Source organism: Nuphar pumila, chromosome 7, assembly GCF_984573655.1.
Source record: "Nuphar pumila chromosome 7, dmNupPumi1.hap1.1, whole genome shotgun sequence".
NCBI classification, from domain to species: domain Eukaryota; kingdom Viridiplantae; phylum Streptophyta; class Magnoliopsida; order Nymphaeales; family Nymphaeaceae; genus Nuphar; species Nuphar pumila.
The window spans coordinates 27,473,660-27,490,191 of record NC_143255.1 but is presented as its reverse complement, the minus strand read 5'-3'; the positions used below and the strand labels follow the sequence as shown (position 1 = coordinate 27,490,191).

Here is a 16,532-nt window from a genome sequence, read left to right as displayed (position 1 = left end):
TAGTATGATCGATCCAGTAGTGTGATGACACAACTCGGTTTTAAATCCTATTGACACTGCATTGTTTGTTAAGTTTTCTAATGCAAGAATAGTAATATTACTTATCTATATTGATGATATGATTATCACAGGAGCTGATAAGCAGGGAGTTAGTCATATCAAATATGCTTAAAGCCCATTTTGATATGACAGATCTTGATATTTTATGATACTTTCTTGGAATAGAAGTGGCTTACTCACCTCATGGTTATTTGTTGTCGCAGACTAAGTATGCAGCAGAGATCATAGAACAGACAGGACTATAAACAAATGATTGGTTTTATCTCTTTATTACTCATCTTGATATTTTCTCTGCTATTCATTATATTAGCCAATTTTCAGCATGCTCCCACTATAATACATATGAGTTAACGAGGATTATTAGATATATTAGAAACTCTATTAATTATGAGTTATTTTTTTCATCCTCTTCCCCATTAAAAGTTATTGCATATTCTGATTCTGATTAGAGAGAAAATGCGAATGATAGATGCCTAACTACCGGTTCTTGTATTTTTGTAGGTCATTCTCTAATTGCACGGAGGTGAAAGAAGCATCAGAAAGTATCTCGCTTCCACCGAAGCAGAGTATTAGGTCATTGTGACAACTACTTCTGAATTAGCATGGTTGAGACAATTGTTAGAAGACTTGGAAGTTCACATTGCAGAACCCTCGAGATTATGTTGTGACAACAAGAGCACATTATACCATTGCAAACAATCATACATTCCATGAAAGGACCAAACACATTGAAATGGATGGACATAACGTTCATGAAGAATTTCTAAAGAGGAACATCGTGTTGCCATATGTACCATCTGAGTATCAACCGGCAAACTCCTTCACTAAAGTGCTCTCGTCACCTAGATTTCACTTCCTCCTTGGCAAACTCTCGGTTGTTACACCGTGAGTTTGACGAGAGGTGTTAAGAATGTGTATCTAATATATATATATATATATATATATATATATATATATATATATATATATATATATATATATATATATATATATATATATAGTCATCTTTTGTAATATCCAAAATACCCATAAGGGGTATTTTCAGTCTTTTCACATTGTAATAGTGGTCAGCCCATTAGGAGCTGACTTTGTTTTTGTTTTCTTTATTTTTTGTTTTCATTCTTTATTGGAGCATGAGTCGATGGGACAGCTTCAACTAGCTGTTGGAGCTGCTCCCAACGATCACAGCATGCCCCACTTCCCTCTCTTTTAGTTATAAATAGGAGTTCTTCCCTTGTAATCTTTAATGCTTTCTCAAGCATTTTGCAATATATTGCCGATATTTTTTATGTGCTCTCTTGACCCTTGTGTGGGTGTTGTGCATGTGTGATTAACCATTAAGTGGTCTCGTGTTTGGGTTTTTTCTTGTAAGCTGCTCTTGTTCTTATTTCATTATCGTGGATATAGGAATACGGCTATTTTTATGAAGTTTCCAATCTGAGAAGTATATAAGGGGATATCGAACGGAAGTCATAATAGAGTATCCGTTGACACAAATTTTAGGGGCAAAAGATGTGCATGAACTTGTTTTGCTTGCATTCTCCTTTTTAAAATTTTGTTCTCTTGTAGCCTGCAGTTGAAAGCAAAAATGGAATCCCAAATCTAACCCGTGTAATTCGAGTACTTAAAATATGTATTTACTTAAAAAGTTAAAATACATATACTCGGTCGGGTAGGTTGGGTCATATATGCAACATAAATCATAGCTCAAACCCAACCAACATGTTACCCCGACTCATGTTTGGGTAGACCTAAATATATTTGGATTAGTGTTCTTTTTTACCATATACCCAAAACAAATCCAAACCATCGACAGCCCTAGTCAGGTTCTAGGGATACTCAAACCCAACATGACCAAGCCTAGTAAACTCCTTGGCTGGATACCACCCCACGGCCCACCTGATAGGTTGCTACTATTTCTTCCATCCATGGCCACCTCTCTTGCCACATAATAAAAGGTGGCCTTGAGTGGAGAGAGAGAGAGAGCACTCGTCCTTCCACATCATTTTCATTTTAAGTCATTTATGATCATTTCGCTTAGGGGTGTAACAAGGTCGGGTTCGGTTCAGGTCTTATGAGACCCAATTCTGAGTCTGGTTTAAAAGTAAGACCCAAACCAGACCCAATCTAATTTGGGTTGGGGTGCAGCTGGAAATTGTGGACCCATATGGGTTGATGGGTTCGAGCATTTATCGGGTCGGGTTTTAATAGATCCGATTTGGTTCGGGTCTGGGTATGGCTAAAAAAAATAGACCTACATGGGTTAACGAGTTCAGGTATGACCAGTTTGGGTCTTAACGGGTTCGGGTTTCAGCTTGGGTCCTGATATGATTGGTATTCTAGACCTAATTTACCACCAATAAAAAAATATGTAAATTAATGGAATCAACTATTCATTAAAAAAATTATATGCAAACAAATGAGAAGCTTATTAACTATTCAAAATAATACCAAAATTTAAATATAAAAAAGAATATTTTTGTACCAGCCAATAATTTCAAGTTGAAATAAAAAGATATTAATGATATATCATACTCAAAATGTATCAAATTCAATGAGTTCTCAAGTATTATTCTTTAGAATTGGACTTCATTGCAACCCGACAATTTCCACAACTGAAGGGCAATAGGATGTATCTACAAAAAAAAGAATTAAAGTTTTGATTATTAAAAGGAAATGCATATTAATTCTAAGTTTATCAACATCTTTAAATATTTAATTGATTATATAACAAAATATCTACCAATTACTTTAATTATTTCCTCGTGCTACCAAGTGCAAAACGGGTTTGGGTACATAATCAGTTCAGGTTGAGGTCGGTTCGGGTTGGTTCAAGAATAAAACGGGTTCAGGTACATAATCGGGTTGGGTTCAGGTCAGTTATGCTTTACAATATGGTTAACCATTTGGGTCGGGGTATAAAAAGTGGATCGGGTCCAAATGGGTTCAGCACTTCATTTGCAATGCCCATATGGGTCTATATTTTGGACCTGACCCCGAACCCATGGGTCCAGTTAAATCGGGTCAGATCAGGTCTGGTCCAATCGGTTCGGGACGTCGGGTCGGGTATACCTGACTAGGGGTGGCAATCGGGTCGGGTTGGCGGGTCAGCATACCTCAACCCGAACCTGACCCGTTTATTAAACGGGTCAGCTGTGTCAAACACGAACCCGACCCGTTTAATAAACGGGTAACCCGACACGACCCGCCAACCCATTTAATAAATGGGTTGGGTCGGGTAAACGGGTTTTCAGGTTGGCGGGTCGGGTTGGCGGGTCGGGTTGGCAGGTCGGGTTGGCGGGTTGGCAGACGGGTTGACCCACCCGCCTAACCCGTTTAGTAAACGGGTCAGCCGGGTTGGCGGGTTGGCATACCCCCAACCCGAACCCGACCTGTTTAATAAACAGGTTACGCGGGTCGACCCGTTTATTAAACGGGTTGGCTTAAGCCCAACCCGAACCCGCCTAAGAGGCGGGTTGGCGGGTCGTGTCAGAAATTGCCACCCCTATACCTGACCCAATCACACCCCTAATTACGGTTCCAATCCCTAATGAAAATGGAACTCCCAAAAAGGAATTCAACTTGACAGATTGTTAACGCTTTTCTTTTTGTTTCATTTTTTTCTTAAACCAGGTACCGGACAGCTTGCTTAGGGTCATCAACACAATAGGGAATCCATTCAAATTTTGACCCAATACCTATGCTCCAGCTGAAATAGTCCCATCCACCCCACCTAGAGCAAGCAAGGTCACCATGACCCCATCACAATCATGTTTATCCCAGCCCATATATACGCCGGCATAGTTTTTAGAACTTCCTATTAATTCTATAAATACATTGTGTGCAGGTTCTAATGTAATTAAAAAACAAATTTCCCTACAGACATAGTTCTCGCATGTGAAGTTGTCCAATTTTTGCTCAACTCAGACTGCACTATCAGAAAGCATCAAATATATAGAAATGCAGATCGGTAACAAGTATTTAATGATGGTTAAACTGGTACTCTAGATACCTCAAGTTGGTGTTTTTTCATGGTATTTGCATCACGAGCTTTCTCCAGTGACATTGATGCTTCTGAGACAACTGTATCTGGTTGATCAGTTGCATTATCAGGGCTGAGAAGAGCGTTGAGAATATGAATCAGACAGCAGAGAATTCCAGAATCCAAAAGAGGTTGCTTATCAAGAGGCTGTGAACAGGAAAAACAAGAGTAAGCCAAGATATAAATTAGACTTCAGTTATGGATGCAAGAATGATGGTGATTCAAGATCCACACCGTGTTTTCATTTTGGATCCAAGAACAACAGCTCGAATTTGGTAATAGTATAAAATAAAAGAACACTCATGAAATATGCCCATACAGTCACAAATGTAGAGGTGGAATCTGCAGAAGACATTCATAACTCAATATTTATATTATAATTTACTTCATCATCCTTCTTGTGTAAGATAAATGGATGGAGGTGATAGGAAAGGATATGAATGCTTTGAACCTCACCGAGGACGTGGCATTGGATAGAAATGATTGGAGTTGAAGGATTCATGTGGAAGACCCAGAATGATTTTCTTTTTTGGTTCATATCGCCGACCCCAAGTTTTGGGATGAAGGCGTAGTTGTTGTTGTTGTTGTTGTTGTTGTTGTTATATTCTTGTGTAAGATAAATGGAAGTACAGAAGGATAATCCACTTAGAACATCACTTCAATATCACATCCTATTTATATTAAGAATTATTTTCCAACTTTCTTACATATTCCTAGTTAAGATAAATGAAAGTACAGAAGGATAATACACGTTATTGAAAACTTAGGGCATCACGTTAATGGCACATCAGGAGACAAAAGAATCTTTAAAGATGATGGCCACTGAAAGTTTTTGTGTTCATTCAATGAAGGACTCTTTGCATGGCATAATACCAAAGTATGAAATGTTCAAGCATGGATTTATATTGAAAAAAATCATTTATAAGAATCCAGTATTCTAGTGGATAATAAACACTTACCCCAGAAACCAGAGCCTGAACAGCATGCAATAAATTTAAACCAGGATTGATGCCTTCCTGTCAAAATTATACCGTTAAGATAAGAACAAGAGCAATAATATATTGGAAAACATAGATAGCAGAATGCAGGAAAGAGGGGGGAAAAACCTTGTTAATGTTGGCAAAAAAATCTAATATGCTTGAAACATGCAATGATTTGGTCTTGCTTAAGCTCTTTAATTTTTCAAGATCTGCAACAAATGCTCTTCCAATGACAAAAGAGAATATCTGTGGTTCAACTAGCCTGCAAGATCCCAAAGATCGAATTTTACAAAGCAAACGCAGCAAGGAACATCAAAATGTTGCATCACTAATATGCTACAGGACAGAACTACAAATACTAAATCCTAACAGATTCAGATATGTGGATCATCCCAAATGATAAAATCGTATTCACAATCAATCAATTCAACACACCAAGTTAGGCTTAAGGGAAGAAATGGTAATGTGAAGCAACAAACAACTCATGCTTTGTTTTGGACCAGCATTACAATTTCAAAAGAGCTCCTTTCAAGAAACAAAGTTTCAAAGTCTACAAAATTTAACCAAGTCAGTTAAATTTCAAACTGAATTCGTATGAAAAGACGCATCCATGGAATAAAAGTTAAGAGCATATCAAAATAAATTCCCCTAGAAAGAACACTCTAAGATCAAAATCCAAAATATTACTAAACCTGCACAAGAGTTCCAAAGTCTCCTCCTTTTATAAGTCAGTCAATCACAAAACTTTATTTCACAAAAGTGTTTTTATTTAATGAATTTCAAATGGAATTTCCACCTTGCTTCAAGCCAAATATATCACTATGCCATTTTCATCTGGAAATTCAAAGACATTTTTCTTATAATAACATGCCTCTCACCCAAAAAATGAAACTGATATGACATAAAAATCCAATAAATACTGTGTTCTATGTTACCTTACAGTTCTAGAGGGTCAAGGTGTCTGTATCTGACACGTCTGAACACTAATGCTCCTAAACACAACATGGACACTTGTCCAAGAAAAAATGAACATTCAGTGCCATGTGTCCAACACTTTTGAGTGTCAGACACAAGTGTCCAATGTCAAACACTTCATGTCTACCCTATTTAAATTTACATTTCTATCATTTCATACCTGGAGGTGTCAAAGAATGGTCTGTCATGAAACCTCGCCAGAACCAAGTACTCTCTCTCTCTCTCTCTCTCTCTCTCTCTCTCTCTCTCTCTCTCTCTCTCTCTCTCTCTCTCTATCTCTATATATATATATATATATATATATATATATATATAGGGAAGGGGTACCGACCAACCAAAGGAAGGTCCAAAATCTACAACCAATAACGATTGAATAGCGACCCTTCTCCAATGTTTGAGAGTTTCATTGATCGGACCTTATATATTTGTTCTTTATAATTATTTAGTAAGAAATATGCTTTACACGAAGACTTTACAACATCTAGACAAATTTTTCGAAATGTGAAAAATTGACAGCTCAAAATGCATTTTAAACTTTACAATACAAAGTATTGCGGACTGTTGATTTTTAGCACTTTCAAAAATGCATCTAAATAACAAAAATTCATAATCTAAAACATGTCGCTTACTAAATAAATGACAAAATTCCAATATGCAAAGTCAGATCAATGAAAAACTCAATCGTTAGAGAAGGAATGATGTTGATCATCATCGGTTGTAGATTTTGGACCTTCCTTTGGTTGGATGGTATCCCTTCCCCATATATATATATATATATATATATATATATATATATATATATATATATATATATATATATATATATATATATATATATATATATATATATATATATATATATATTGTTAAAATATATATATACTTGTATATATATATATATATATATATTTATATATGTATGTAAACCGGAATACCCATCAAGGGCATTCCCATCATTTCACTGTATAATAGGTGTCAGCCCATTAGGGGTTGACTGTGTATTTTCTTTTTATTTATTTTTTCCTTTTCCTTTTCTGGTGTAAGCTGATTGGGCAGCTCCAACTAGCTGTTGGAGTGGGCTCCCAACAGCTAGTTGGGCTGCTCCCTTTTTACCTCCTTGTATTATAAATAGGGCTTCTCCAATGCTTTTGAGAGCATCTTCATGCAATACAAGAAATATATTTGACCCTTGTGTGGGTAGTGTGGCTTGATCAATCAAGTGTTCTTCTTGATTGGTGGTGTTCTTGTAAGTCCGTAAGTAACATTTATTTGCATTTGTTCTATTTCATTACATTATATATATATATATATATAAAGAAACTAGAATATGTAAACCAGCAAACTATGTTTGCTGGTTTGAACCAACAGGAGTAGTGATCGGACGGTTACTGTCTTTCCCCTCCCACCACCACGCCACTGCCCATGGAGGAGACTGCTTGGCGCTACTTCTAGCAGCTCATCTCTGTTGTTGATTTCTGCCATGGTCAAGGCGCCTACCACCAGGATCTCAAGCCAAAGAACCTCCTCCTTGACGAGAACAGCGACCTCAAGGTCTCGGACTTCTGCTTGAGCATCGTCTCCGACCAGATCCACTAGGATAACCTCTTCCACACCCTCTGCGGCATGCCAACCTACATCGCGCCAGAGGTGCTCGCCCGGAAAGGCTACGACGGGGTGAAGGTCGACATCTGGTCCTGCGGGGTCCATCCAAGTCGCCCTCCGCCCCACCTTGCCGCCTGTCGTCCATCCAGTCCGTCGCTTGTCACTCGTCAGACGGCCTCTGTGTCATTTGTCAGATGGAGGCAGTGTGGCCTCTTCGACGGTCCAATACCAGCCCTAAACAGAGGCAGTGTGGCTTCTGCACTTGATTTATGGGTTTTTGCCACCCTTATGGGTTTTTGCCTTTAATGGCTTTATATTCTTGATCTAGTAGCTTATACACTTGATTTGTGGGTTTTGGAGGACTAATGAGGAAGATGTTTGTAATGGATAAACTATTGTTGAAATTTGCAAAATTTCATTCATGACTTGTGTTTTTCAAGCAAATCATATTTTTGATATGCATATCAAGTTGATTTCTTAGCATTTAATCTATATATTAAGTGCTTATTGTTTTTGCCACCCTTATATGCAAAATGTGTATTAAGTATGTCTTTCATAAATGATTTTAAAACCTTGTGAACTCTTGGGTTTATTTTGCCTAAAGTATGCTTGGAGACTTTGTTTCTCTTGTTTGGCACTTCATTACATGTTTGAAGCATGATCATTAATGAGTTCTTTGAGTATTAATTCATTTCATGATAAGTATATGCATATGCTCTTTATGGCTTTTTTGGGCCCTCATTCAATAATGTTTATGTATATCATGCCTCTTCGTAGGCTTATTGTGGTGTCCCTTAGTGAACCATTTTGTTATTCCCCATTATGGGGTTATATTTGTCCAATGGTGGACCTTATGAATGCATTATGCATTCTTGCAATTTACTTTTACATATTTTTTGCTTCCGCTCATTTTGTTTTAACATGATATATGATTTAGAAACTTTTGGTTTTCTAAATTTCTTCGGTTCATGCTAAAGTAACCATCTTATTATGCATAAATTTTTGCACCTTGTTAGGAATGTTCTTTTTTGAGTAAAGTGCAAAGATATTGTTTACTTGTTCTTTTGTTGTTTTTTCTCAGGATCCTGAAGATAAGAGGAAAAGAAGTACCTTGGATAGAAGGTGCTCATCGATAAAGACATTGGAGGAAGACATTTACAATGGCATTCGTACTGAAGGCTCTTGAAGCTTTGAGATTCTCCTTCTTGCCGTCTTCAATCTTTTTGTTCCCCCACGCAAAGCTTGAGGGGGGGTGTTAAAATGTATCATTCAACATTTGTAATATATATATATATATATATATTTTATATATATAAAGCATAATACATATTCATATATGGTATATATGCATATGTATTATCCTAATTATATATATAAAATATATATTTTTCTATTTATAGGCATAGGGGTAGTTTAGACATTTCACTATTTTACACATATTCTATTGGGAATATGTTTGTAATTTTCCTTTTAAATTTATTTTTTATTTTTTCCTTATAGTCTGCTAGTATACATATTCTAGCTTTCCTATATATATATATATATATATATATATATATATATATATATATATATATATATATATATATATATATATATATAGATGTTTTGTTGGGCCTCAACCCCACCAAAAGGGACAGGCCCAACCTGCAGCCTCTCTCTCTCTCTCTCTCTCTCTCTCTCTCTCTCTCTCTCTCTCTCTCTACAAGGAAAGGGTTGAGCATGAGGGTACACAGACCCTTCCCTTTCATTGTTACCACATTCGACCTATGTTCGAACCCATCTAAGAACCCACTTTCTCTCCCTTTCAGTTTAGTACGTATTAAATTGTGTTGGTAACATAGAAGGAGGAAAAACCAAGGATGTCTCCCTCTCTTTGATTGAAATTATTTTTTTTTTTTACTTAATTACTTTTCTTCCTCTCTCACTACATACATATATATATGATGTGGAATGATGACAACATGCTAAATGGGTTTTTCAAGTTTTTTTGTCTTATTTTTAAATTTTGACCATACGGATGTGATCTACGTGCTTGATTTTACATGGATCAGCTTTTGAAGCGATTGATTCCAACACATGGGTAAGTTTTTATAATGTTTGGCCCAAAAAAATGTAAATTTTTTAGGCCCCAAATATCATTTTTTCAAGGAAAAAACATGGTTTAGGTTTTGATTCCTAATAAATCAACAAAGACGAATACATCTATGGGGTCAGAATTGGAAAAAAAAAACAGAAAACCTGAAAACCCCATTCATCATGTTTCATTTAACATCTTTCATTTATCATGTTTTCATCACTATAGGTATGTTCACATATCTAGTTTTTCAAGGCCCTTCATGTTCGAGACTTTGTACCCATGTCCGACACTGAGACTCATGCCAATGTTCAAGTAACATGAGCTATGTCACGTGGGCATAGCTAAAAGACAAGTAAACATGAAGCCTTGGAGACTGTTTGTGGGCTGGACCCCTTTATTTCTGGGATATAGAAAGATTTCTAAAATGCCTAAACAGGGCCTTCGTTGCAGCATAAAATGTAAAAGTAGATTCCTTTCTTCTGTTTTTTGTCTTGGATAGACGTTTGGAAATTCACTTTCATCAAGAAGATCATTGGTGGAAGATTTTTTCAAAAGAAGCTAGATTGAGGAAGTCCATGGAATGTATACAAAGAACCCCAGCCTAAATAGGGGATTGGTGGTGCAAGAAGGGACACATACTAAATATCCAAAGAAGAAAGCTTTGTTAGAGACATGCACTTGGACAAATAATAATCCGAATTTGTTTACCTGTGCCAAAACTCAAGGCTTTGAAGAAAGGGCAGTAATATAAAGAGCCCCTTGATAGAAAATAGAAGGATCAAGCCAAATCGTGCAAAGAAACACCAATCTTCAATGACTGATACACTAAACATAAAGCACAGGCATAAGGAGACTAACAAAGCTAACAAATGCGAGTAGATTTGGTCTGGTTATGTACCCATTCATATAGTAGCCTTGCTAAAACACGTTAACCCTAGCAGCAGATCCTATGAAAAGAAGGAAGCATTTGTGCGAGGGCTCAGAATTGGAATTCTAATCAAGAAAAAACACAAGACACAAGTGTTAAAAGAGAAGTTTCCTAACAAGAACTCTAAGAATTTTCTAGTGAAGGCAACACTAGCGAGTTCTTCAAGGACTCCAACAATGGCAATCATATGAGCACCTTTCTCAAATCTCAAGTTTTCCAAATTACAAAAGTTGGTTCATCACTGTTAGGATTGGAAATCTCAAACAACTCCGCGTCGAGGGTGCATCATAGTGACTTATAACAATTGAAGGTGGAGTGCATGGGAGGATCTTAAACAGGCAAGGAGGAAGTATCCCCCTTCTGACACAAACAAGTCGACAAGTGATTGAGTCCCAAGGAGAGAGAAAGAAAGAGAGAGAGACATAGGAAGGGAACCATTGACCCTTTATAATTATAATGCACCAAGTTGTGTGGTTCAAATCGGATCCAAATCCATACCAATTTCCATTCTTATCCGATCTTCTTCGATTGAGAGGGACATAAAAGGCATTTTTATGCCAACAAAGGGCCCTTTTAGGTATGTTTATGTACTTTCACTTGCAAGGCCATCTTGACACTCATCTTGAATGAAATCAAGAAAGAAGCCAAGGACTCAGGGGGGGTTTCCTATTTCAAAGTGATTAAGGGCCCTCTGTCATCCCCACCACAGTGCCTACTCACATTTGTCGTGGCCATTCCTGAGGATTGCTTTGACGAGAGGGGAGATCTAACATTAAGAACATAGATAATCACAAGGAGAAGGATCAAAGAGTTTGGAGGAGGGCACCATACTGCAAGAATATGGTGGTAGATCAACGAGTATTGGGGCAATGTGGTAGAACTTTCAGGGGACTTTGTTGTTGAGAGACATTGTGGAGTCTCCTCAACTAGCAAAGGATATTGTTGGACTAAGGAAGAAGATGCAGGACCTTGCAAATCCACTTGGCAAAATCCACAGCAGTGTTGTGAAAAGAGTTGAGGCGTAGCGAGGTGCTCACCAAAAACCGAGGTGAGGCATAAGCCTCGAGGCGTAAAGCGTAAGCCTCAAAAAAAAATTGAAAACTTTAAAAAAATATTAAAAAATATCTAAAAATACAAATAAATAAATAAATGTTTTATTGATGAAATAAACTCCGCCTATGTATAACTGTTTAGTTATACACTGTCGGTCCCAAGCCCGGATAAAGGAGGAGGGTTGCGGTAGGCCAGTGACAGCCAGCATAAAAACTTAGTCATACCCTATGAATATGAACCAATATGAGAATTTCGTTGGGGCGTTCCCCACAGAGCGACGTGTTGTACTCTATAGGCCCGGAGGCAGTGATAAATGGGCAAGGGTTGCTAGGTCGTCGGCCGGAAGCGACGCGTCACACCGGTGCCCGGGTGTGGTGTCAAATAGGCAAGGGTTTCCTCACTTTGTTGGACAGGTGGGGGTAAAGAAGTTAGTCCAAAACCATAAAATTAGGTTAGCCATTTGTAACATAGGGTCTTTAACTGGTAAGTTGGTAGAGTTAGTAGATGTTATGTGTAGGAGAAAGATTGATATTTTATGTCTACAAGAGACCAAACGGGTAGTTGAGAAGGCAAAAGTGATAGAACCTTGGGGATATAAGATTTGGTATACAAGAATAAATAGAAATAGGAATGGAGTAGGGATTGTTATGAGTCGTGAGTTTATAGATAATGTAGTTGAGGTCCGTAGGAAGGGTGATATGATTTTACTTATTAAATTAGTATTAAGTACGGATATTATTAATATTATTAGTGTTTATGCACCTCAAGTAGGTTTAGATGATTCCATTAAGCATCAATTTGGGGAAGATTTAGATGGAATAGTACAAGAGATATCTTATGGAGAAAAGTTTTTCATCGACGGTGACCTTAATGGACATATAGGCATTAGTAGGGGTGGATTTGAGAGTATCCATGGAGACTATGGTATAGGAGAAAGAAACGAAAGTGGAGAAAGGATTTTAGATTTTGGTTTGTCCTATGATATGATCTTAGCAAACACTTGGTTTAGGAAGAGGGAGTCTCACCTAGTAACATTTAAAAGTGGGGTTAATACGAGTCAGATAGATTTTTTCCTACTTAGAATGAGAGATAGGGGTTGTTGCATCGATTGTAAGGTTATACCGGGAGAAAGTGTAGCTACACAACATAGAGTCTTAATTTTAGATCTTAGAATTAGACAATGCCGCAAAAGGGATAGACATAGTATAGATCCTAGAATTAAGTGGTGGGCACTGAAAGGAGCTAAACAAGGAATGTTTGTAGAGCAGGTAGTTAAGGAAGCTGATTGGTGTCTCGAGGATGATTCAGAATCAATGTGGAATAAGATAGCGGGTGGCATGAGAAAGGTGGCTAGGTAGGTATTGGGTGAGTCTAAAGGCAGTGCACCGCTAGGTAAGGATACATCATGGTGGAACGGGGATGTCAAATTAGCTATTAAGGTTAAAAGAGAGTGTTATAGAAATCTAAGTAAGAGTCGTGATAATGAGAACTTGGAGAAGTATATGATAGCAAAGAAGGAAGCTAAAAAATTAGTTCGAAACGCGAGAGATAAGGTATATAAGGAGGTTTATGACAAGTTGGATACCAAAGAGGGCGAGAAGGTTATATATAGGGTTGCAAAGATGAGAGATAGGAAATCGAGGGATTTGGGTATGGTTAGATGTATCAAAGATGAAACGCAAAGGGTTTTAGTCAAAGATGAGAAGATTAAGGAGAGATGGAAAGATTATTTTGATAAGCTATTTAATGGAAGTCAAGCTCAGGATCTTTGAGACTTCTCCATTCCTTTTCATGAGATGAATCGTGACTTCATGCGTAAGATTCAAAAGAAAGAAATTGCAGAGGCTTTGAAGAAAATGAAATCAAGAAGGGCAGTTGGCCCATATGGTATACCTATCGAGGCTTGGAAATGCTTGGGAGAGAAAGTTTTAGAATGGTTGACAAATCTTTTTATCAAGATTTGGCGGACAAATAAGATGCCCAATGAGTGGAGGAAGAATACTTTGGTGCCTCTATATAAGAATAAAGGTAATATACAAGATTGCACAAACTATCGTGGTATAAAACTCATGAGTCATACTATGAAACTTTGGGAGAAGGTGATTGAGTGTAGGTTGAGGAAGGTTGTCATGATATCGGAGAATCAATTTGGTTTTATGCCTAGAAGATCAACTATGGAAGCTATACATCTTCTTAGACAACTTATTGAGAGATATAGAGAGAGGAACAAAGATTTGCATATGGTTTTTATTGATTTGGAGAAGGCATACGATAGAGTACCTAGGGACGTTCTCTGGTGGACAATGATGAAGAAAGGTGTTTCTCTCAAGTACATTAGTATAATTAAAGATATGTATAAAGGAGTAGTAACCAATGTCCACACTTGTGGAGGGGTGACAACCAATTTTCCTATAACGGTTGGGTTACATCAAGGATCTGCTTTAAGCCCTTTCCTATTTGCTATAGTGATGGATGAGCTTACGAGATCAATTCAAGAAAATGTGTCGTGGTGTATGTTGTTTGCTGATGATATTGTTTTGATTGATGAGTCTAGAGTTTGGGTTAATGCTAAGTTAGAATTATGGAGACAGACATTGGAAGCAAGAGGTTTTAAGTTGAGTAAGAGTAAGAGAGGATATATGGAATATCGGTTTAGTAAGCAACGAAGTAGTGATGGGAATGTAGTGAAGCTTGGTGAGCAAGAAATATCGGTGGATGATTGTTTCAAATATTTGGGATCTATCATTCAAAAGCATGGAAAAACAGATGGAGATGTAAATCATAGGATAAAGGTTGGATGGATGAAATGGAAAAGTGCAACTGGAGTGTTGTGCGATCGTAGAATGTCATTGCGGTTAAAGGAAAAGTTTTATAGAACGATTATTAGACCCGCTTTACTATATGGTACGGAATGTTGGGCTGCCAAGAGATATCATATTCAAAAAATGAGTGTAGCTGAGATGCGTATGCTTAGATGGATGTGTGGAAATACAATAAAAGATAAGATTCGGAACGAGGAGATACGTAAGAAGGTAGACGTTGCACCCATTGAAAATAAGATGAGAAAGAATCGTTTACGGTGGTTTGGACATATTCGGCGAAGGCCTAATGATGCTCCAGATAGAAGGATGGATAAATTGGAAAATATATTAGTTAAAAGAGGTCGGGGTAGGCCTAGGAAGACTTGGATGAAGATGATAGGAAAGGATATGAATGCTTTGAACCTCACCGAGGACATGGCATTGGATAGAAATGATTGGAGGAGAAGGATTCATGTGGAAGACCCTGAATGATTTTCTTTTTTGGTTCATATCGCCGACCCCAATTGTTTTGGGATGAAGGCGTAGTCGTTGTTGTTGTTGTTTATTGATGAAATAACAACCAATAAGAAATACAAAATCTCAAATAAGTACTAAAAAATATGAGATTAACATATAAAAGTAACTAAAAACTGATTACATAACTGGAAAATATATGAGATTAACCAACAAAAGTTAAAATATACTAAGAAACTGATTACATAACTGAAATAACTGAAAAATATATGAGATTAACCTACAAAAGCTAAAATATATGAGATTATTCTAAAAATATGAGATTAACATATAAAAGTAAGTTACTTTTATATGTTACTTTAAGTAACATATAAAAACTGATTACATAACTGGAAAATACATGAGATTAACCAACAAAAGTTAAAATATACTAAGAAACTGATTACATAACTGAAATAATTGGAAAATATATGAGATTAACCTACAAAAATCTTGTTGATTATGTCTTAGAAATCTTTAAAAAAAATTGTGCCTTGAGGCACAGCGGGCCGCGCCTCAATGCGAGGCTCGCCTTTTGCGCCTCAAGGCGCGTTTTTGATAACACTAGTCCACAGCATCTTCCCAACAGTTTCTACGAGCCCAAGGTTGAGATATATCGACAAAACCAAAGAAGGCTTTAAATTGCTCTATGTAAATGCAGCACCAGAATAGGTGGCTTTCCTGATGGCAAGAGTTCAAGAAAAGAGGAACAAGAAAACTCTCCAAGGCTCCAGGATTGGTGGGTTAGAGAAAAAGAAGCTCGGGAAGGAGATCACAAACCTGTTGTAAGAGCAATTACCAACAGGTCTCTGAGCCATGCATGGGAAAAATAGCGAAGGATTTGCAAATGTATGCCATGAGGACTTGCATGTGGAATGTACAGTGTATTTGCAGTTGAGAGAATAGGCTATTTCTCGCTGATTTTAGGCATGACTGTAATTGCAACATCTTGGTCATATTGAAATTAAGTCATTAACCTCAATTTATTTCTAAGAAGCTGAAAAACATGGGTAGTGCATAGTTAAAAAGTTTGAATTTTCCAAGCAGAAGACAAGCATCTGACTAAGATAAAATCTAGAAACAAAAAATATGACATGTATGGAATGGATTTAGCTTTAACCTATATACGTCAAGCAACTATTTCACATGCCTCACACAGTTTCAAAAATGCGTGTATATATGCAATATAGTGTGAGCTAAGAAGTTGCATACATGTTAATCAATTGAGGTACGTTAGTCTGTTGCTTCACTAATCTGCAGAAGATATCAATAGCCATATTAAGAGCATCTTCTTTCTCCTGCACACCAAATAATTTACATATCATCAGTCATCACAAATAATAAGTTTCAAAGAACATGAAACAATCATCAATTCTTAACCTTTTCCAAGCTGGATGAGCGAAATAGCTCCCAATTTCTTTTGAAGTCCAACTCCAGTTCATGTTTTTCTCTGTTTTCACCATAAGACAGAATTAAATGAGCAATAGGCAACACAAAT

General features: G+C 37.1%; 1 protein-coding gene across 1 annotated transcript in view; it reads right to left on the bottom strand.

Annotated features, from left to right (window-relative positions):
- Positions 1-16,532, bottom strand: part of LOC149831642 (protein SPIRRIG-like) — a 166,503-nt gene that overhangs the window by 115,083 nt on the left and 34,888 nt on the right. The window contains exons 2-6 of the mRNA XM_090014039.1: positions 16,415-16,484; positions 16,247-16,332; positions 5,209-5,344; positions 5,062-5,118; positions 4,073-4,249 (exon numbers count right to left, since the gene is read on the bottom strand). Of these exons, the coding sequence (XP_089870165.1) occupies positions 4,073-4,249; positions 5,062-5,118; positions 5,209-5,344; positions 16,247-16,332; positions 16,415-16,484 (526 nt within the window). The remainder of the gene's footprint in view (positions 1-4,072; positions 4,250-5,061; positions 5,119-5,208; positions 5,345-16,246; positions 16,333-16,414; positions 16,485-16,532) is intronic.